This window comes from Capricornis sumatraensis, chromosome 7, assembly GCF_032405125.1.
Source record: "Capricornis sumatraensis isolate serow.1 chromosome 7, serow.2, whole genome shotgun sequence".
In the NCBI taxonomy this organism is placed as follows: domain Eukaryota; kingdom Metazoa; phylum Chordata; class Mammalia; order Artiodactyla; family Bovidae; genus Capricornis; species Capricornis sumatraensis.
The window spans coordinates 80,297,672-80,321,851 of NC_091075.1; the positions used below are offsets into that span (position 1 = coordinate 80,297,672).

Sequence of the window (24,180 nt, forward strand, 5' to 3'; positions counted from 1 at the left end):
CATTCATGTCTATAGTAAGGCTGGAAACACTCGGATTTCAAAATACCTCCAAGCTTTCCAGTATAACTTCTGAAACCTTGTAATTAAGGAACTCCCTGTTCAGCAAGTCTTTTCACTGAAGACACCTTTCACTTCCTGGCATTAACTAAAATGCATGTCTCCCCTGAGCACATCCTCAATTCCTCTTTTGAAGGAAAACTATTTTCTTGTGTCTGTTGTAATTCTATTTTAGGGATTAAAGGTAGTGTCACATTGATCAATCTTCCACATGCTTGTTGAATAACAAAATTAAACAGGAAAAAAAAAAAAAAAAAACAAAGTAAAAACCTTTTCTGTTCTTATGAAGCTCATGGCATTCAGCTGTTTTCCCTGAGAGTCAACTACAGGCCAGAGAAGCCAATGGCACCCCACTCCAGTACTCTTGCCTGGAAAATCCCATGGACAGAGGAGCTTGGTAGGCTGCAGTCCATGGGGTCGCGAAGAGTCGGACATGACTGAGTGACTTCACTTTCACTTTTCACTCTCATCCATTGGAGAAGGAAATGGTGACCCACTCCAGTGTTCTTACCTGGAGAATCCCAGGGACGGGGGAGCCTGGTGGGCTGCCGTCTATGGGGTCACACAGTGTCAGACATTACTGAAGTGACTTAGCAGCAGTAGCAGCAGCAACTACAAGCACAGTAGAGATTACATACAGACTATAAGAATTGTATTGACTTTCTTACAGAAATTTTTTCATTACAACATGATAAATTCTTGTGTACTTTGCCTTCAAATTTTGTTTCTTAGGTTAATCATAAAAAAGGGATTTTGATATTAACTCATATCTGCTTCTTAACAGATATGCTAAGGAATATTTGCATTATTACTAGTTAGATTAAACCAAACAGAAACCAGAAACTAACATCTAAAGGTAAATTTTTTTGAGATAATCATATCAGCACTTGATAGTAAGTTAAAGAATTAAATTTAAAAATTGAAGAGGAAAAAGACCATTATGAGGGGAAGAGAGGCGGGAGGAGAAAAATGTTCAGTGTATGAGAAGGTATTCAGCCAGGTGAAAGCGAAGCAAGAAATGAGAAATAATAAAACATGGGCAAATTCAACCTGATTAAGTATAGGAGTTGGATAGATCTTATTTTGACTCCCTGCAATACTTCTAAGAAGTTGTATTTGGAGTTACTAGCATTGCCTTCCAAATGACAGTAAGGTTTTTTTTTTTTCCCCCAAAAAAGCATTACTGAGTAATTTAAGTCAAGTTGATTTTAAGGAGGCTCTGGTGGAGTCTAAGATCAAATAGTGTGTATATCCTTTCAAGTAGGAGCAGTAAAATGCAACTTGAATTGTGCATTAATAGTACAGAGAGTCTTTTAAGCAACACATTTAAACTAGTAGATTCATCCAATGTTTATAGTAAAATATAAGCAAATATTTTATTTTGCTATATGAAAGTGTTCCAGTGAGAAAGAATGGTATCATTTGTTTATTTTTTAAAGTTATCTGAATAACCCTTATGTTAAAATTTTACCAAATGCATTTAGAGTAATTGATAAGCTGTAATGGATTTTTGCTTTCATGATAAAGGTGAATTTATATACTTTATCTTCTCTATGGGAAATGTCACTTAATCAAAATGTTGCCATTGTGTGGTTTGATGACATTTATTTGTCTGAATATATACCATATTCCAAAAAAGAAATATAAATGAACTTATTTTAACAAAGGGTACAGCAGAGAACCTTTCAAAATTACTTTCACATTCTGTGTCTTTTATTATATACAAGTTGACGTGAAATGTCAATCTTTTATTAGGTCAATGCCATATATTACAGATTGATTTATGTTTTTGTTAAGTTTCTGATTAAATATGTAGAATAATAAGTGATAATATAAATAATATAAATGTTACCATTTACTTTGATAACAGTATTTAGATTTTTCACACTAAAATCAGAGTAACTTAAAATATGTTCATAAGCAGGTTGAGGAAAGTGTAAAATTTTTCTTCAGATTAAAATGTTTAGGCCTAAAATGTGAACATAATGTGACTAAGTTTATTTTGTTCTCTTAAGGCAAAAATCTATTTATCAAGCCATAAGGAAATTACAAGCCTGGCTTTCAGTTCTTTGTTTAAAGTGCACTGTAGTGCAGTATGATTTGCATGTTAATGATGTGGATCCAACTGTATAATAAACGAGAAGGGGAAGATATAAACTAGTTTCATGTAGCAGACTTTTTTGTTTTTCATAATTTATTCCTTAAATGTTTAACTTGAGAAGACATCTATGAGATATGTTTATGTGAAAGCTGATAATTTGTGGTCATCAAATGCAGTGGCATTGAAGCCATAAGTTTCATTCTCAGATTTCTCACTCAAAAAGTAACTGGACACTAAAGGCATTTGAACATCTTTGGAAGGCAGATCTAATATAGTGAACAAGAGTCTCACAGAATTTATTCTGTGCAGTGTGATCACTGAAATCAGAAAACATGAAACCACCACAGTTTTTCTTTCTCTCACCAATTTTCCCCACCCTTGACCCAATTCAAGCATGCAATTGAGATGCTTTGTATTTTGTGTTTTTCATTAGTTTCCTAGTATGCTGTTATGTCTATTCTCCTTACGTAAAAAAGCAAAATACAGCCATTTTTTATATATTAATGTGTGATTTGTGGAAATGTGTTTTGGAAGCATGGAATCACTAGAAATTGAAAAGCATAATCTGTATTTTTGAAAGCCATCCAATTTCCTTTATTTACAGACTTTGACTCATTTCACAAATTGAAAAGCAACCATCCAGCCATTTCATGTTTAGATTAATATATGTTTAAAAGATTCTAAAACCATTATCAGCATGAAGTAGCCCTCTCATTGAATAAATATAGATAAGAGGTAAATGAAGAAATTCCTGCCAATCAATGGTTCTCAAATGGAGGTGATTTTCCCCAAAAAGGTTGTTTGGCAGTCTCTAAAAAAAGACTCTGATGCTGGGAGGGATTGGGGGCAGAAGGAGAAGGGGACGGCAGAGGATGAGATGGCTGGATGGCATCACCGACTTGATGGACGTAAGTTTGAGTGAACTCCGGAAGTTGGTGATGGACAGGGAGGCCTGGCGTGCTGAGATTCATGGAGTCGCAAAGAGTCGGACACGACTGAGCGACTGAACCGAACTGAAAGTTATGTTTGATGGTCACAACTAAGAGTAGTGAGTACTACTGGCATCTAGTGCATAAAGTCCAAGGACATTGTTAAAATCCTAAAATGCGCAGGACAAATCCCACTCCCTAAGACACACAAATAAACCGCCACACACACAAAAGTGTCAGTAATATCACTGTTGGGAATTCTTGCTTTCAATAAAGTTATGGAATCAAATCATATCTTAAATTTTAAATTATAAATCACATACAACTGTGACAACAGTTAGAACTTTTGTTATCTACTGGTATAAAACAATGCTGCTACAGGGGATCTTCCCAACCCAGGGATGGAACCCAAGTCTCCTGGGTTGGCAGGCAGATTCTTTACTGCTGAGCCACCAGGGAAGCTCCACAAATAACTGTAGTTCTTTCTGTTCACTGTTTGATCTATTAGCTATACTGTAAAAGACATATTCTATGGTACTTAATACATATGTGATGACTGATAAAATTGCATTTTGATAGATATCAAGTATATTTTTCACATTCATAGAATTCAGAGTTTCTTTTTTATAGAAAATATACTCATAATGCATAATTTTAGAGACATGAAAATTATACAGTCAAGTAGAATTTTCTGTTTCTTTCAAATAACTTCATTGGACATTTGACCATTTGCATATCTTACATGGATTTCACACATACACAAAAGGTTTATTAAGCACCTATTATCTAACAGGAACTGGGTACTATGTGTGCAATATTTCATTCTCATTCATAAGTCTATTTTGCCCATGTTTTAAAAAAGGAAACTAATACTTTTCCTGGTTTAGAGGTTTGCCCAAAGTTTCAAAGCTAGAAAGTGCAACAGCTGGTACTCATATGCAAACGTCCTTTCATGTGGTTCTTCCTAACTGGTGGTGTTAAAAAAAAAAGGACACTCCCAGAAGAATGAAATCTTGAACTTTCAGTCTAAATTAATGTCCTAAAATAATAAACATACACTGAATACAATTATGAGTCATCTAAAAAATGATCAGATCATTTCATTCACTCTTCCCCTTTTTCTGATTGCAATCATTACAAATCACAGCTATCATTATGATTAGGGATTTAGCAAAATGAAGTGGGATGTGAAAGGGAAAAAATAGTTAAGACTGAGAAGAGTATGTCCCAGAAAGAAACATTTGGATCATTGAGGTTGACAGGGAGCCTTTTTGGAATGGGAAGTAAATCCAGGATTATTAGAAGGGAGAGAACAAAGGCAGGATGGCTTCAGTGACGCTGGAGAAGTAGGCAGGATGAGGATTAGAGGCCTTTTAAAATCATGTTTAAGCATGTCAAATTTATAATAATATCAATTGGGAGCCTTTAAAGAGCAACAACATTATATTTGCATTTTTCAGAAATCACTCAGGTAAAAGGTGAAAGATTGCAGGTATTTTTGTGATGATTCAAGGAGATGACTTAACTATTGATAACTGCCAACCACCTGGGTAGACCTCAAGAGCATTATGCTTAAAGAAAAAAAGTAGTCTCAAAAGTTTCATGCTTATGATTCTACTTATATATCATTCTCGAAAGGCTGAAACTATAAAGATGCAGAATAGTTAAGAGGTTACTAGGAAATAGGGATGAGAGGGGAGTGTGTAGGTATGAATACAGATAAAACATTTCTGTGTCACTAAGGTGTAGACAAACATGTCTACATGAGATACAATCACATTGAACTATATGCAGGTGTGCATAAATGAATGCAGGTGAAGAACAGTGAAAATTAAACAGTTCTTTACCAATGCCCATTTCCTGGCTTTGACATTATACTGCGGTTATATAAGGATTCACCATTGGAGGGAAGATAAAGGAAGGGACTCTTTGTACTATTTTTTGCAACTTCCTATGAGTCTATGCTTATTTCAAAATAAAAAAGAGTTCTAAAGGGCTATCATAATAGAATAGGCTTAGGTTAGAATGGGATGATGGTAAAGAATGAGAAAGGCAATGTCCTGTGGGCTCAATGACAATCACATTTGCAAGTCCCAATGTTAAGATTTTGTAATGAATCAAAGCAGTTGATGCTAGAGTTCTTTCATTGAACAAATACTAATTGAACAGCCTCTCTGTGTCCCAGGCTGTTGCAGGCACTGAGAATCACTGTTGGGCAAAACAGCAAGAGTCTGTCTTTAATGGGGCTTTTGGGCTATCAGGTGTCTAAAACATGCCTGCAGAGAATGTTATAAAATTTTGGCACTCTCCTATATAAAGACCAGGCTGTGCTTCTAAGAGATCAAGCTGCTGATTGAATTTTATTATGATTTGTGGGCTCCTAAATTATGTGGGCCATCTGTAATTTTGATTTTACAGTAGTTTGATCTTATTCATATCATATATTTCAATATAGATTTAAAATGTCCTTTTTCTCTCCACTTTGAAACTAAAATCCCTCCAATTTTACTTTTAAAGCTAATTATTGAATTTAGCTTTATTGGGATAAAATGATTTGTTATACCCTGTATGTTCCCAAATTTCATGTTCTGAAATACCATAGAGCAGACATGATTTTGAATAAATATTTTCTCCTTATTTAAATTAGATATCCTAAAAAAGTCCAGATTTGTAGCAGAGATCTCAGAAAGGTGGTCATATTCCTGAGTAAGGGTCACATCCCAGAAATAAGATCAAAAGTGGTTTAGGTTATTTTTACAACATGAATCCTTAAATCGGATCAAACTGACCTTGTTTTTACTCTATCTGCTACTTGAGGAAAATTTAACCTTTGTTGCATTACTATATCCATTGTCTTTACAATGTCAAAAATATAATGTGTAGCATTCAATTAAAAATATGGAAGCATATGAAGAAAGAGGACAAATGGTCAAAAACCAAGAGAAGAAAAAATCAACAGACAACATGCTCACAAGATACTGAAGATTTTGTCAATACTAGAGTGAAAAATTTTCTGGATAATGTTGTTTTTAACCTGAAAATAAATTAAATAGAATATTTATAAATGTTTGAAAATTAGTAAATAAAAATTTGGGTTCTAAAAATGTTACTGTTGTGTGTACGCTTAGTCGCTAGTCATGTCCAACTCTTTGCAACCCCGTGGACTGTAGCCTACCAGGTTCCTTTGTCCATGGGGATTCTCCAGGCAAGAATTCAGGAGTGGGTTGCCATGCCTTCCTCCAGGGAATCTTCCCAACTTAGGGATTGAACCCAGGTTTCCCACGTTGCAGGCAGATTCTTTATCATCTGAACCACCAAGGAAGCCCAAGAATACTTTAATGGGTAGCCTATACTTTCTCCAGGGAGTCTTCCTGACCCAGGAATCACACCAGGGTCTCCAGCATTGCAGGCAGATTCTTTACCAGATGATATACCAGGAAAGCCCATGGTATTGTTGCTGAATATCTATTGTATGTCTGTATTATTTTTAATAATTTGAACACATTATAATATGTAATATATATCCTCAAGTGAATATAGGAATCCACATTTTTAAAGCTTTAATTTTTTGCTTTCTGGAGAATTAACTTGACCAAATCCACACAGCTTCCCATGGACGAAGGAGCCTGGTAGGCTGCAGTCCATGGGGTAGTGAAGAGTTGGGCATGACTGAGCGACTTTACTTTCACTTTTCACTTTAATGCGTTGGAGAAAAATGGCAACCCACTCCTGTGTTCTTGCCTGGAGAATCCCAGGGATGGGGGAGCCTGGTGGGCTGCCATCTATGGGGTCGCACAGAGTCGGACACGACTGAAGCGACTTAGCAGCAGCAGCAGTAGTAGATGATTATCTAATATTTGAAGTTAAAATGAATATTCTTTCCAGTACACCTCAGTGTCTTTAAATTTTTTAATATACTGTTTTATGAAGCCTTTGAGTTCTCTTCATAGGCCTCTAAAAATGGACATAATTCTTTTGGAGTTAAAAAAACACAACTCAGTATAATCAGTGTCCATTTTATTTACTTGTTTCCCTAGCAATTTAAAATATATGTGAGATGTGCATATGCATGTATTTGTGTGTATGCTTATGCATATGTTGGAGAAGGAAATGGCAACCCTCTCCAGTATTCTTGCCTGGAGAATCCCATTGAAAGAGGAGCATGGTGGGCTACAGTCCACGGGGTTGCGAAGAGTCGGACACAACTGAGCGACTTCACTTTCACTTTCAATTTATGCATATATGTGTGTGTATATATATATATATATATATCCATATATTTTAGTAGAGAAACCTCAAAATTATTATTCTAAATTGTAAGTTTTTCCTAAACAATTTGCTTCTCTGATCCATTTATTACTACCTGTGAAATGCATGACTCCATCTTATTAAAAGAAAAATCACCAGGAGAAAGCAAACTGGGGAGGTTTTTATTATTCTATCTGGAAGGTGTTCAGTAGGCATGGTTAGCATGATAGTAAAAAGAAAATAAACTATTTGGTATATATCTGAGTGAGGAGAAATTACTAAGTTCCCAACATAAGGACTAGTCTAAACATTTGCCTTAAAGATAAATGTCCTGAAATCTTTTCCTGAATATAAAACAGAAAATACCTTGGCCTAATCACTCAAACACTTAATTCTCTCAAGATAGACAATTTCTATGCAATATTATTCTTTATAGCATCAGACTTTACTTTCACCACCAGACACATCCACATTATCAGTTAGTGAAGTCACTCAGTCGTGTCCAAGTCTTTGCGACCCCATGGACTGTAACCTACTAGGCTCCTCCGTCCGTGGGATTTTCCAGGCAAGAGTACTGGAGTGTGTTGCCATTTCCTTCTCCAGGGGATCTTCCCAGCCCAAGGATTGAATCCAGGTCTCCCACATTGTAGGTAGATGCTTTATCGTCTGAGCCTCCAAGGAGTCCCACATCCACAACTGAGTGTCATTTTCACTGCCCTCCGCTCTTCCTCAGTAGCATATTTGGGCACCTTCTGACTTGGAGAGCTTAACTTTTGGTACCATATCTTTTTGCCTTTTCATACTGTTCATGTTCACAGAGTTCTTATGGCAAGAATAGTGGAGTGGTTAGCTGTGCTGCAGTCCATGGGGTCGCGAAGACTCAGACATGACTTAGCAACTGAACAACAATAAAGACAATTTCTACCCCTTCCTTTATTTTAGAGAAAACTAATGGAATTATCAGTACTATATAAATATTTAAGTTTCTCAAGAGACTAGGTCTGTATTTTCTGATACTAATCTTATGGCTTAATATTATGGAAGTAAAAGTTTGAAACTCTTGTAAATTAAATCATACAAAATTTAATCTGGAATGAGCAATTACATTATTTAATCCAACTTTATTAAAACCTCAATGTAATGAGATACAGTTACATATATACATATACCTGAACATACTTTTCAAAATAAAGCATAGATAATTGTTATATCATGCACTCATCATGAATTACTGAGTATTTAATATATGTCAGATAGTATATTTGGATGGAAAACAGAGTAGAATATCAAATTTCCTTGCATTCAGTAAGCTATAGAGTTGAAGACTTTAAATGTGGTTTTGAAAGGATGAATTAATTTATCAAGTCTGTAATGTATATGCTGATTATTAAGTGACTTAAAAGAACATTTATGTTTTTACTTGAAATTAAGTATCATTTATATGACAATTTTTATGCAGCTCTCTTTCTTTTTTATAATTTTAATTATCTGAAGAAAATGAAACGTTTAGTGGTCTTGTGAGTGTTAGAGAGATGATAGGCACAGTGAAGAGCCAAGATTTGACTGTCTACAACTCATAATACAATAAGCTTGACTACTCTACCCTATAAACTCCTTGAGGAGAGGGGTCACGTCATATTCAATCTTGTATTCCTATTCTAGCAATGAGTTGGATCTCCCATTTGTGTCACTGTTAGGTTCTTTGGTTAAAAAAAGAAAAAAATACTTGAGTTTGTTTAATTGTTGCTTTTAAGAAAGTGCTTAGAATACAATCTAATGACCTTCTTTTTTCCAGACCCTAGACATAAACAGCAGAACAAATAGCTGAGAACTTCAGCCACCCTGAACAAAGGCCTTACATTTTATCAGTTTCTTAGGAACTTGTGCATATGTAACAGGGATAACCACATATATATTACTTTAAGCATCTGCAATAGATCGAAGTTACTAAAATTACATTCTTAAAAAAAACTAGAGCTTAAATTATGAGCTCTTCTTCCCTATTCACTTTGAGTGTTTCATTTCCAGAAACAGAGTAATTTTCTTTTTCTTGAATTTAACTTCATACTTATAAATAAATCATGTATAACCCACATATTTTGAAACCACTTTGTCTTCATAGGTAAACTACAATTCACAAACATATGTCACTGCAAATATTAGATGATAACTTCAGTAACTGGATAACAATGATGTCAAAACTAGGGAAATAAAATGCAATATTGAGGCTATAAGTAAGGAATTATTCTAAATCCTAATACCAATTCAGCATCATTACACTCTGAATGTTTTGCTGCTTGATGAGAAATCAGTAAGTTCAATTCAGTTGAATTTATTCCCCCAGTTTTTTTGTGTGCTCAGTTTTGTAACCAACAAAATTTACTTAATATTCTCATAAATCAAAATTTCTGGAAATTTTACTGTAATGAGAAAATCAACATAACTTTGCTGATTATAACTCAGGAATTCTCAGAAATATGTTCATACTGTTTGAAGTTAATATGTCTGTGTGGTCATTTCAATTTTAAGTACACAATAGTATTTGAGATGGAGCTGAAGAAGAGTTTACTTGAGAAGGACTAGCTGTTCTTTTGTTAAAGACTCAGGCATTGACTCAGTTCCACCAATATTATTGAAGGCCTAGTATGTACCAATGAGGAGCATAGTATCCATAATCAAAAGCCATCACCTCTCTTACAGCCCCATGTTCTTGTATGTATGCACGTGACCCACAGTAATCTAGTCATCTTCATCACCACTGAACCCTCAAATATATGGTCAAATAGGAACTTGTCCTCCCTACTTCCATTCTCTTCCAATTCAGTTACTCTTGAACACAACAACCAAAGTGAACCTAAGTCAGATCGTATCTTTCCTCTGCTCAGAACTTACTGTGGCTTCCCACACCAGACAGAATGAATACCGAAGTCCTCCCCATACCTGTAAAGTCCTATGTGCTCAGTCCCTCAACACCTCTGTGCTCTCATCTCATATTGGTTTTCCCTCATGTTGCTCCAGCCACAGTGGCCATCTCACTACATAGAGAATTTTGCGGATGATTTTCCCTCTACCTCTGGAAAGCTCCCCAGTTATTCACATCTCTCAGTCCTCCACTTCCTTCAGGTCTCCCTTGTCACCTTAACAGCTAAGCAAAGCCTGACACCCTATCAAAAATTGTAATTCCCTCTTCTAACACTTCTGATTATTTTCCCGTTTTTCTTTTCTTCTTGTCATTAGCACTTTTAAATATTTAATATGCTATATATTATAATTTCTGTCCTATTTATCATACTAATATATAAGCTCTTTGAGAGCAGGAGTTTTTACTTTTTGTTGTTTTGTTGCGGGGGGTGCTCCACAGAAAGAGAGAGGCAGTGGAACTTCCCTCAGCAAAGCCGAGGGATCCCGAGCAGAGGTGAGCCCACTGTCCACCAACCCAGCCCCTCCGCGAGCGAGAGACAATCAGACGCGACAGGGGTTCCGTCTGAGCAGTTCCGCTTTATTGCCACAAACTCTTGGTTTACATAGGCAAGCAAGGGGGTTCTGCGAGGGACCTCCCATAGTTGCACCAGTCACGTTAAAGGTCAAATTATAATATGCCATAGTTGCACCAATCATGTTAAAAGTCAAATTATAATATGCATATAAGGTCAAGTAGTCATGAGCTTAACAGGAGTTTATGGTAATCACACACTGTCCACGTGTACAGACGTCGAGAGCCAATCAAAAACTTTAGCATAGACCACGCCCCTATCTCTTCTGCCAGATGCCATCTTGGCTTCCAACCACAAAAGCTAGCCCCTTTTTTTTTTTTGAGGTTTCCCAGGTAGGGCCCCACATTTTGTTGTTCATATATCAGTATCCCAGTGTTTAAAATAGCACATGGTAAGTAATCAATAATTCTCAGTTGTGTTGAAGAATAAACAATATCATGTCCTGTGCTAAGTCACTTCAGTCCTGTGTGTCCAACACTTTGCAGCCTCATGGACTGTAGCCCACAAGGCTCCTCTGTCCATGGGATCCTCCAGGCAAGAATACTGGAGTGGGCTGCCATTCCCTTCTCCAGCAACACCATGACTGATAGTAAATGTTTATTAATCTGTTGTTCTCTGTCATTTACTTTGCCAAGTGTGTTGGTAACACTCTTTAATAAATGTAGATCTTTCCGCACAGTGTCTACCAGTAAAAGGTTCTTTCTTGGATGCTGGTCACATGTATATCACTCGTTGTACTTACTCTTCTAAAAGCTGGCATTGAGCAGAGCCCTTGTTAGTCTTACATGGCAGTAAATGGAAGGGAAGGGATGAAGGATCAGAGACAGCTTTGAAAATAGACTTTTATTCTGCTTAAAGCCAAACAGAAAGATATGACCCTGGTTGTCGACATCTCTCTGAAGCACAGTTCTGAGGGAAAAAGTTCTATATTGATCCTTGACATTAGTATTTCTGTATTAAACTAAATAAAGTCCTTACAATGGATTTTGTAACAAATTAAACATAAAAATATAATTCTTATCAGTGTTATTGCTTCACAAAAATAATTCAATTTAAATATGATAGTTCTGAGATAAGGTCATTTGGAAGAGAGGGGCTTTGTATTCTCCCTGTTCATTTTCTGTTTGACTTGTCTCTTGAATTTTCTTAATGTAGAATAAAATGCATTGATAAAATAAATTTTCCAGCCCATCAACTGTAGATATTCTTAGATGCCCTGCTTGCTATTTTCCCCATTTATCCATTCCTATCTATTGTGAAGTTTTACAATGTGGGACCCTCCCATGCTTCCTTGACCTATCCCTGATGGTCATCTATATTGGCTGGTAGCTTATTAATTTTTAGTTAGACACAAGGCTAAAAGTTGAGAAAATAATTTTGTCATAACACATTGTAACACATAACCCTGACTTGTTAAATTTGGAAAGGTCTCTTGATGGAGATGGTATCCAATCTAAACTCCACAGAATACATAGGAATTACCAGATGGAAATGGAGGTAGGAATACTGTAGCATACAAAAAGACCCTGGGGCCAAAAGAACAGGAGAGGTGGGAAACTGCTGGTGATTTCGTATGGTTTAAGAGTAGAAGTAAAGATGAAAAAACGTTGTAAATGAGCTGAAGAAAGAAACTCCTAAGGGGTATAGGCATGAAGAAAAAGAGATCAGCCTTTGTTTGGAAGGCAGATGGAAAACATTCAAGGATTTTAATCTGGGGAGTCACCTATTCTAATGTATACCCTAAGAATGCCCCTGGCAAACGGTAGAGAATGGTTTGGATAGCGAAATTTTAGAGAAAAACAAAGAACATTGATTTTCATTATGTGATGCTATTGCTAAATATAGTTTGGTAGGATACTGTAGTCTCTAAAAATCTGAAATCTGGATCATTTGAAAAAAGCACAATGATCATATTAAATCTATGCTAAAAGACAAATACATTCAAACTTGGCAAGTCTGAAACTATCGCAAGAAAAATCTTGTGATAATGTCATTACTCCTTGTCATTAACCATGTGATTGACACAGTAAGCTGAAGAATCTTCTTACCACACATGTGATGCACATGTGATGATGCATCTTTGATGCACCATCTCTGATGGTGCAATCAGAGCAAACATGATTGCAAACAAATCTCTTCTCCCAGAGTGTTAATTAAAATATCTGACTGAAGAAGGGTGCATTTATTCAGAAAGCATTCGTTAGTACCTACATAATTCTCAAGAAGAAAAGGAAGACAGTTGAAAATCAGTGATTGAACTAGAAGACAAAGAACTCAAAATGCTTTGCTTGAAACAAAATCTATGGCTCACTATCAATGAAAAGATTTACAGTTCCTTTCAAAAATTTTGTTATTCAAAATGACTCCTTTAAAACTCCAAATGAGAGATGGCATTATTGAAATTGGGGTCAGAAAAGATAACTTGAAATTAACTTTTAACTATTGCCTTACTACTCCATCAAGCAGTAAGAAGTCAAAAAATAACTTTTTCCATCAGCTGGAAAAATTTGCAGAGAAAATGTCTTAACAGCCCAGCAATGACACCATTGACACACATTTTTAAACCTATTGCTTAATATTAATAAAATTATATCACTTAATTTTAACATTAATTAATATCAATACATAATATTTAAACTTCATTTTTATTATTAGATTTCTTAATTTTATGTTTTCTTTTTAAAATATCCAGATAATTTTAATATGCAAAAAACATATATTAAAATCATTTTTACTGTTTATTATTTTAAGAATTCAGTTTCACTTAGCATTTTAAAATATGTTGCTAAATTTTATATTTGAATTGAATTAAATGCTGGGTCAATAATTTTACTTTCTAAATCCTGAATTTGTATTTTGCAAAAGTAGATAGTGAAATATTACTGTTCACATTTTTTGCTTTTATTAGTATAATGTTAAAAGACTGCTGTTTTCATTCACTGATGATAGTAGGCTGAATGTAGATAATGGTGACCGGGAAGAAAGAAAAGTTTTTTAATGAGATAGACTCTGCCAGACCTGGCAATTTAAGTATATTGTGTATAAGGAAAAAGACAGGAAAAAAGAATACTCTGCTTTCTTGTATGAACATTGAGTAAATGTAGTTAAGAACATTACCATTCCCATAGAGAGAGGGGACATGAGAGAAAAAGGAGGAAGAGAGGAAACAGAAAAATAAGCAAGAAAACAAAACAGCAAATAGCACCTCTATCCTGTTTTATGTCCCAAATGCACTGTGATGGATTTGGCACCTCTTCAGGATTAGCAGAGTCTGGTTGATGGCACAGTAAAGCAGACCATGAATGACAAACAGAAGGCTCATCACAGGACTCTCTACAGTTTCTTAATCCTGAGATACTTTGAATCTGACCATAGCCAGTGCCCCTACTGTTTGTTGCCTGTAAGTGAGGTTGAGTAGTTTCTAACCTTACAGTTAGAAAAGCAGTGTATGTATGTGGAGGGCTGGTATAAGCTTGTATTCCTATGATGGGAATCTGAATGTATTTTACCAGAAAGATGATTCTCTGCAGTGGTTATTTCTAATGTATTATTAGGACATTCCTTAGTATACATGATAGATTTAATAACCTGTTAATATCTAGGCTTCCCTGTTAGCTCAGATGATAAAGCATCTGCCTGCAATGCAAGAGACCTGGGTTCAATCCCTGGGTGGGAAGATCCTCTGGAGAAAGGAATGGCTATCCACTCCAGTATTCTTGCCTGGAGAATTCAGTGCAGAGTGGAGCCTGACAGGATACAGTCCATGGGGTCACAAACAGTTGGACATGATTGAGCAACTAACACTTTCACTTTTTACTTAATATCTGGTCAAATAACCTAGCCACTTTCATTTGGAATTTGGAGTACATTGGGAAAATGCCAATTTAAAAAATCTAGTTAGTAAATAATTTATGAACACATCGATAGGAAACTACTTATGGAGACAGTGAATGACAGGGAAGAATAGCATGCTGCAGTCCACGCGGTCTCAAAAAGTAGGCACAACTTAGTGACTGAACAACAACAAATATCAAGCTTGGAAGTTCTGATACAATGGTTCAGTTTTTAAGAGCATCAGAGTAAATCACCAAGCTACTCCAATTTGTGTTAAGGAGATTCAGATTTGCTCTTTTACTTTTTTAGTTTGTGAGCACTTAAATTTCTGATTTTTTTGTTTTGTTTTGTTTTTTTGTCCTCTATTTGCAACATTTTAGAAACTCATGTTAAGGTTAATGTGGAAAGAATATTGCTTTCAATATATAGCCCTCTCCCTATCTATACTGAGTTTGAAAATGGTAAAGAGAGGGCTTTAAATTTTTGTAATCCCCTAATTGTTGAAAAGTCCTGAAGCTTCTTAAAGCTTACTGAAGAGTTGGATTGTGCTGTAACTTTGTTTTCTGTAATTGAAGTCAAAGAGAACCACAGACAAGACTACATTTAACATTAGCCAAATGACTTGTTTTAATACTCAAGTGACACTCTCAAATTTTTATATTGGTTTATCTTTCCCATATTTAAAGCTCCTTGAATCGTCAAATAAAAAAGACTTCTGAAGTATTAGGATGTCTTCAGGTCCTACTGTGAACCAGCAATGCAGGTGTTTTCTTCTGGATTTTATTTCAGAAATCTCTACCACAGGACCTCTTGGCACAGGAAGCACCACCATCAGTACCACCCTTCGGACCACAACCTGGAGCCCAGGCAGGAGTACCACCCCCTCAGTGTCAGGAAGAAGAAACCGGAGTACCAGCACCCCATCTCCAGCTGTCGAGGTGCTTAATGACATTACCACACACCTTCCATCAGCATCGCCCCAAATCCCAGCTCTAGAAGAGAGCTGTGAGGCTGTGGAAGCTCGTGAAATCATGTGGTTTAAGACTCGTCAAGGACAGATGGCGAAGCAGCCATGCCCTGCAGGAACTATAGGTAAGTTTGTCCTGCAAAACTAAGCTAAAGGTATATTGCTAATTTGGCTTGCTTTCCTAGCATTTTTTTGTCTTGTTTATTTCTTGTTGGTGGTGGTTTGGGGTTTGTTTTTGTCACAACATATTTTAACATTTGGTTACATTCTGGACTCAGCTAAATTACAATTGAAAGCAAAATATTTCCAGAGTTTGAGAATGCAGCCTAAAGAAGTCACAGGTGAGAATCTGCTGGTAATATTTATGAGACCAGTAGTTCTCACCATGCTGTGCAGTTTCTAGGTCAATTTCAATTAAGCTCCAAAGGGACTTCCCTGGTGGCTCAGATGGTAAAGAATCTGCCTGCAATACGAGAGACCTGTGTTCCATCCCTGGGTTGAGAAGATCCCCTGGAGGAGGGCATGACAACACATTCCAGTAATCTTACCTGGAGAATCCCATGGACAGAGGAGCCTGGGAGGTTGCAGTCCATGGGGTCACAAAGAGTCGGACGACTGAGCAACTAAACACAGCACAGCACAACTTCCAAAGAGCCAGCTCTTCTACACAAAAGCTCGGAGTTAAATCACTGGGTTAGTGGGTGCTAGTTTTCATGCCTGTCACCATCAAATGTTGATTACACAGAGCTAGACAGAGGAGGTGTTAGTTCTCATGCTTGTTACCATCAAATATATATTACACAAAACTAGTTGAGGACTTCTATATTAGATAATCATTGGAACTACATATCATTTAACAAGAGAAAAGTTTTAACTATCTTTTATTACCAGTCCTCATAGCTGGCCTTAATAATCAGAGGCTCTTTGTTGTCAGGGATGATGCTGGCAGGAGCCAACCACCTCTTACCCAGCAGCCACTGGAGACATCAGTCCTGCATTGTTTTCTGTAGGGAACAGTCAAGAACAGGATAGCTCTTTACCCTCCACCACCACCTCCCTGCCCCCTGCTTTTTTTCCACTCTTAATCAGACACGACTGAGCGACTGAACTGAACTGAACTGAACAATTCATAATATCCCAAACTCAGAAATAGTTTGATTTCTTATTGTTACGTATAAATCATCATAAAATTAATACTTGACATCCTGCATAAAATTTGAATTATTCCATAAAATATGTAAACAAAACATAGGCAATAGATGTCATTAGACTAGCATTGTTAGGACTCTGTCTCTGGGTTCCATTGATTTGATTACTTCAACAGGTTTGTCTTAACAAAGTTTCAATGTGGATACATACTTCTGAATTCCATGGTATATAAAGTGATGGGAAGATCAGAAGATGTATATTGATTTTTATAAAAGTGCACATTAAATTTTTTTCAGCAAAGTGTTTAAAATTATTCTGAAATCTCCCTTCCCTTTATGAAGGTGCACAGTGTTTAGCCCCATTGTTTTCTATGGTATTGGAATCAGAAAACATTTTTAATTTCTCTAGAACTGTCCCCCTAATTTTGGACCTCAATTCCTTTATCTCTAAAAGAGAAATAATAATAGCACTAACTTCTTCAGATGTTTGTTGTAGAGCTTAGTGAAGTACTTTTTCTTTGAAAGCGGTTAGCAAACTACAGAAATATGTTGTTATATTTCTGTGAAAATGAAGAAAGAGATTTAAAGAAAACCTGAAACCCTCCCTCCCAGGTGACTGTTATGCTGTGGTCTTATTTTTACCCTTTCCCTGTCCCCTCTGCTGATCACAGGCCCACACAGTCTTTTTTCACTTGAATTATTGTGATAGCTTCTTCATAGCCCCTGCATCACTCCCCGAAATTCATCCTCCATCCTGCTGCCACAGTTATCTTTCTAAAACCTAAATCAGCCCATTTGTCTCCTCTGCTTAATGGCCTTCATTGATTTTCCAACACCCGCAGATGACAGACAAGGGCGTTTACGGTCTGGCTCTGCCAGCCTTTCCAACTCCATTAAATACAACTCCCCTACCCAGCAGACCTCAATTCAAAACACTTGATTCCCAAAGACAGCATATTTTTCCTTTGCCTGGAATTCCCTTACCCACCTTGCAGAGTGATTCCTTTATGACTCAGCTGCTACCTTATATCTGAAAACTCAAGCAATAAGCCCCGTGGAGGCTTATTCATTTAATTCATGAAATTATTCCCTGTACCTGGTGTAGTTGTCCGTAAATGCTTTAAAAATACTGAGTATTATGTTATGATTTTCTAATGATAGTTGCTTTGCTTGCCAGGCACTATAAATGGTACTTTAATAGTCATTACCTCAGTTCAATGATCACAATCTTATCTTTTGCTCATATGTAAAAATATCATGGACGTAAAGTCATTATAAGAAAGATTGTTTGAATATTTGAAGCAGACCTATTTTTCTCATTATTTTAGGAGTATCAACTTATCTCTGCCTGGCTCCTGATGGAATCTGGGACCCCCAGGGACCAGACCTTAGCAACTGTTCTTCTCCTTGGGTCAACCATATAACACAGAAGGTAAACCATGCGATTGTCAAGGAAGGCTTTGCCAGTTCTAGATCCTGTTGAATATAACAGCTAAAAACAAAATAGTCAATATTTGTTTTAATTAATGTGGAAAAATTCTCCCATTTTATTTTAACTCAAGATTTAATGACAGTTCTAATATGCTGTGAGCTAATTCTAGAATTTTGTTGTTCTTAAAGGGCAAATCTGTGTATTTCCCCTAAACTGGCATTATTGCTTATAATAGTTTTATTATTAATACAAATTTTATGGTATTGTGAATTACAGATATAAAAGTCTAAGAGGTATTATAAATCAAACAAGCAAAAGCTTCTAGTATTCATACATATGGACTTTCCTGTGGAAATTATAATTACCAAAAGAAAAAAAAAATCTACCTTTGGAATCTTAATCCATTTGATAAATGTTCTGTAACCTATTCATTTATCAGTGTTAAAAGTATACACATGTGTGACAGAATCTTGCAGACTCAAATTTGCAGGGCTTATTTGGTTGCAATATGTTGAGCATTTTTATTATTAATGCACTGTGGAGCTTTGAACTGATTTCATTACAAACAGAGACCAGATGTGCATTTATGCCAAAAGGGCTATGGGATGAATCCTTATTATAGCAATTTGTGCAGATTTATGCACTCCTAAAATGGAGAGTCCTTCTATAGCACATTAGCTATGCTGAGGAATTTTTGAAAGAGATTTTTCCTGAGAAATATTACAAGTGATGGCCTCACTAAAAGCCTGTCTGTGCCATTTGCTCTTTTCTCTATTTGTTTTTAACCAGGCTTATCCTCAATAATATACTGTATAATAATCCATAAATATCTACCCAGTAGATCATTTAGCAGATGAGCCATAACTATCTATTTACCCTAAATCATGGAAGACCAGTGGTTATATTGACTCGAGTTACCCTCTTACATATGCATCTCCATACTTGTTGCTATTCATAATGATGCTTCTCCAATTTCAGTACTGTTCCTGCCACAGTTTTTATGTTCTTTGATTTTATTACAATGTAGCTCAGACTCCAGGGCAAATAACTCTTACTGGATGTGATCAGATTAAAAGATCAGTAGCATATCACCTTACATTAGCAACTTTTAAAAAATATTCCCTACATACTTAGCCTGGGGGTTAACATTAATTCAGTAATAATTCACCTAGAAAGCTGTGTTTTAATGTTAATTCTTGAATATGGTTGGCATATTTCATTGCAGAAAATACTGGTGACTTTAACTGATAATATTGCTTAATTCTTTCCTTTCCTCTGCAGACCTTCTAATCTTATGACAAAAGACACAGTTCCTTGCAAAGACCAGACAGTTGTTGCCCATTTGATTTAGGGATGGAATGTTTTTATTTTATAACAGATATGTTCCATTCTTTTGGAGGGTTTCTGTATAATTCTTATAGCATCTGTAAAAATATATTAAGATTATACAGTTTAGATAGTTAAAATTTATAATACCTTAGCTAGATTACTTATAAATTTGTAGAATTGTCAAACGTTTCATAGTGGGCTTTTGAGCCCTGGAAATCGATTTATGTGCTTATTGCCGGGTCAGCGCTGGAGCTGATGTTTAACTGGTTCTACCTTTATTGAGATGTCATGCTTAGCAACAACACTAGCTACACGATGAATAGATCATGATGGCCTTTATATCCCATAACCACTTAGCTAGTCTCTCTTCACTTCTCTCCACTCTTTTCCTTGGTGTATTCATTATACCTCCGACTATTTATGCCATTCATTAAACATAATGGTAGTTGAACAGGCTACCACGAAACTCCAACATATTTAAATATTGATGTTGTAAACCTCCGAGAGAGAATCTGCATGCACTTCCCATAGTGATTTGTCTCTGTTTTCTCTCCCTCCTCTCCAAAGCATCTTCCACAGAATTCATCCTTTTACTCATTTCCTCCCTCAGTACCCAAGTCCCAACAGCAAACAGATGGAACCTGTGCAGAGAACTTGTTTACAGTGGTATTGAGGGAACAAAGATGAACTGCAAGGGATTAAGAGGAATTCCAATGCTAGGAACCCGGATGGAGCTTTTCCCAACCCCAGGCCTATGGTTGCCAGATCAAAGAAATGATGGAAAATTGGTAACAGAGTGTCTTTGAGAGGAAAGATGACCTCTAGACAAGAGACACTTCCTAGCCTCAGGCAACTTTTCAGAAAAGACCTAGGGGAATAAATATTCTGATCTCACCCACCCCACACCTCTTAACTGGCTTCACCTGCCCAGCCTCCCCACTGCTGCTGCTGCAGCTAAGTCGCTTCAGTTGTGTCCGACTCTGTGCGACCCCATAGACGGCAGCCCACCAGGCTTCCCCATCCCTGGGATTCTCCAGGCGAGAACACTGGAGTGGGTTGCCATTTCCTTCTCCAATGCATGAAAGTGAAAAGTGAAAGTGAAGTCGCTCAGTTGTGTCCGACTCTTCGCGACCCCATGGACTGCAGCCTACCAGGCTCCGCCACCCATGGGATTTTCCAGGCAAGAGTACTGGAGTGGGGTGCCATTGCCTTCTCTGAGCCTCTCCACTAGCCAAACCCAAACAAAAGCCAGAGGGAGAGATGTCTTAAACATATCATGTTAAGTCCATTTCCTAAGAGAAAAGGATGGAGGAGGATGGAATGTGGTCTTCCCTGACTTAAGAAATGGAAAGTATCCAGCAGAGTTCAGTTTTTCTTTGCTTCTCTCACCCGTCCTCCCTTTCTCATCCTCCTCTTCCTCTCCTCACTGTCTCTCCCTTCCCTCCTTCCTTTCTCTTGCTCCATCCTCTTTCCTCTGCTCTGACCTCCCCATTTTTCTTATGTTTTATGCAATGTTGAAAAACTTAAAGTGAAATAGATATCTGATTTATTCCTCCCCTCCTCCACTCACTGTAGTTCTGAGAATTTTTAAAGTAGAGGAACACTGTTTACCCCCAATAACAGTATAGATGAGGGGAAAAAAAGAGGGAGTGATTCTCTCATTTGAGCAGTATATTCAGTTTCCCCTACCCAAGTTTGTGGGTACCACTGTAGGCCGCAAATAGGAATAAATAAATGGATCACGGTGCTTACTTTAGTTGGAAAAAAGCAAACATTATCATTTTTCTTAAGAAATGAGTTGTGTTTTTTCCTCCTGCAGTCAGGCAAGGAGGGAAGAACCAAGCACAGAATCTTGATGGTTTTGTGATTCACAAATGAAGTCAGGCCACTTATATACAGGTGAAATGATAGATTAAATTTTGAGTGGTATTATAGAGTAGATTACATGTCACTAAAGAAAATGTAAGCCTTTAAAGTCAGAAGAAATTTGTTAAATGCTGGCCATAATACTTTCATAGTCAGGAGATTTAATAAGAAGCCAAATTTGTGTAGAAAGGAAAAGCAAAATACAAAAAGAAAAATTTACCTCAGCAGCAACAGGAAAGTGTAGGAGCAGAGAAGGAAGGAGAAATTGGTAGGTGAGTGGACAAATGGATGGGCAAGTGGACAGAAAGGTAGATACAAAGATAAAATAGATGATTGGATAAAAAGATTAGATAGTGAAGCTGAGTACACACATCTTGAAATTAATGTTTTAAAACCATTTTCCTGTTTATGGAAGCCAATAAATTAGTTTAGAGCTCTGCCTTCTCAGATACATGTGATGAAATATCTGATTTTCTCACCTTTCTCAAAGACTGTTCAACTGAAATCATAATCTCTGGCTTTAATTTGACCTGTAGCTTGGATTCAAGTCTTCAAAACGGAGTTTATATTTTCTATTTTTGCATATCTGTAAAGAATTCATTGCACTTTACAATCCCTTATATCTTTTTTTTCAATTGAAAACTATGAAATTATAAATGTGAAGACCCTCCATATTTATAATATTTCCACGTAAAGTGAGATCTGCTTCCTACTTCATTAACTGGTCCAAGTATTATATGCAAAAGAAACACCTGAATTGTTACTGGGAAATAGTCTTTCTGTTTCTAGCAAACTAAAGTATCTTTTCTTTTGTCTGCACACAAGTTACTGACAGATTTTGAGATAATGTAAGGTTCTTCCTGCATTTTCTAAAGAAGGATGTGTAGATCTAGAAATGGTGTTGCTGTTTTATAATATGTGCATGCTAAGTTGCTTCAATCATGTCCAATTCTGTGCAACCCTATGGACCATAGCCCCACAGGCTCCTGTCCATGGAGATTCTCCAGGCAAGAATACTGGAGTGTGTTGCCAAGCCCTTCTCCAGGGGATCTTCCCGACCCAGGGATTGAACTCACACCTCTTATGTCTCCTGCATTTGCTAATTCTTTACCACTAGCAAAACATGGGAAGCCCCAGGTTCAGGTTACAGTACAAAATAAACCAACCGTTTGTTCTGGAACTGTGGTTGAATCTTGTACCCAGATCTTAATTTCACCATTCTTTTAGCACCCATAGATCTACTATGGAATAAAAGTAAATTGCTTATTAATTTTATCAGAGATTTGTGGCATTCCCATATCTTCAAGCTTAATTAGCCTACATTCAATTGTAAGGTAGAGGCATTTTATCGTCTATAAATCCACTTGAATCAGATTCATAGAAAAATAGGTAGATCTTTCAAAGAAATGGTAGCTTTGTACTTAAACACTGTAACTCCTCCATGAATTGCTTTGCCACCTAATTAATGTTTGATGTATAAAATCCCATGAAATGTCAAAGCTTATTTCAAATAAAATGGTTTTTTCTTGTGTCAAAATTTGAAATGCAAATAGTATCCATCTCTGTCATAATTATTATCCTTAACTACAGTAGCAGGGTTTCCCCTCCCCTATTCAAGCCTTAGGTATAATCCCACCATTTCAATACAGGCATTAATTTACTAATCCTCACAAAACTTATAAGATTTCTCAGTATGCATGTACTTATTTCTGAGGAATAATTTTAGCAGAATTTATTAAAAGAATTGTTAGAGATAGACATTGTAATGATGTCTTTAAGCTAGAATAAGCGAAATAACTATTTCAGTCTTGGTTCTTTGCACAGAAGACTTGAGGCAGATGTAAGATATGTGTATATTTTTGTATGGAAAAAAGATAATAATAACGGTGGTGAGTGAAATAAATAGGACAATCCGAAAAAAGAGTAGCTTCGGGATGCCACTGGAAAGAATATGTTTCATGCAGGCCTGGTCTGGATAAGCAACCTTTGAAATGAGCTTGAACCTTAAAGTCATAGTAGCTATCAGTCAGTCAGTTCAGTCACTCAGTTGCGTCCGACTCTTTCCAACCCCATGGACTGCAGCACTCCAGGCCTCCCTGTCCATCACCAACTCCTAGAGTTTACTCAGACTCACGCCCATTGAGTCAGTGATGCCATCCAACCATTTCATGCTCTGTCCTCTCCTTCTCCTCCTGCCTTCTATCTTTGCCAGCATCAAGGTCTTTTTCCAAAGAGTGAGTTCTTCGCATCAGGTGGCCAAAGTATTGGAGTTTCAGCTTCACATTTAGTCTTTCCGATGAACATTCAGGACTGATTTCCTTCAGGATGAACTGGTTGGATCTCCTTGCAGTCCAAAGTACTCTCAAGAGTCCTCTCAAACACCACAGTTCAAAAGCATCAATTCTTTGGCCCTCAACTTTCCTTATAGTCCAACTCCGACATCCATATATGACTACTGGAAAAGCCATAGCATTGACTAGATGGAACTTGGCTGGCAAAGTAATGTCTCTGCTTTTTAATATGCTGTCTAGGTTGTTCATAACTTTTCTACCTAGGAGCAAGTGTCTTTTAATTTCATAGCTGCAGTCACCATCCGCAGTGATTTTGGAGCCTCAAAAAATAAAGTCTGCCACTGTTTCCACTGTTCCTCCAGCTATTTGCCTTGAAGTGATGGGAACGGATGCCATGGTCTTTGTTTTCTGAATGTTGAGCTTTAAGCCAACTTTTTCACTCTCCTCTTTCACTTTCATCAAGAGGCTCTTTAGTTCTTCTTCA

General features: G+C 36.7%; 1 protein-coding gene across 18 annotated transcripts in view; it reads left to right on the top strand.

Annotated features, from left to right (window-relative positions):
- The window catches only part of ADGRL3 (adhesion G protein-coupled receptor L3), a 572,691-nt gene that overhangs the window by 375,135 nt on the left and 173,376 nt on the right, over window positions 1-24,180 (top strand). For 9 of the 18 annotated variants that reach the window (XM_068975496.1, XM_068975495.1, XM_068975497.1 and 6 more), the window contains 2 exons: window positions 15,453-15,755; window positions 18,107-18,210. In XM_068975496.1, coding sequence (XP_068831597.1) covers window positions 15,453-15,755; window positions 18,107-18,210 — 407 coding nt within the window. The remainder of the gene's footprint in view (window positions 1-15,452; window positions 15,756-18,106; window positions 18,211-24,180) is intronic. The other 9 variants (XM_068975500.1, XM_068975501.1, XM_068975504.1 and 6 more) reach the window with 1 other exon arrangement.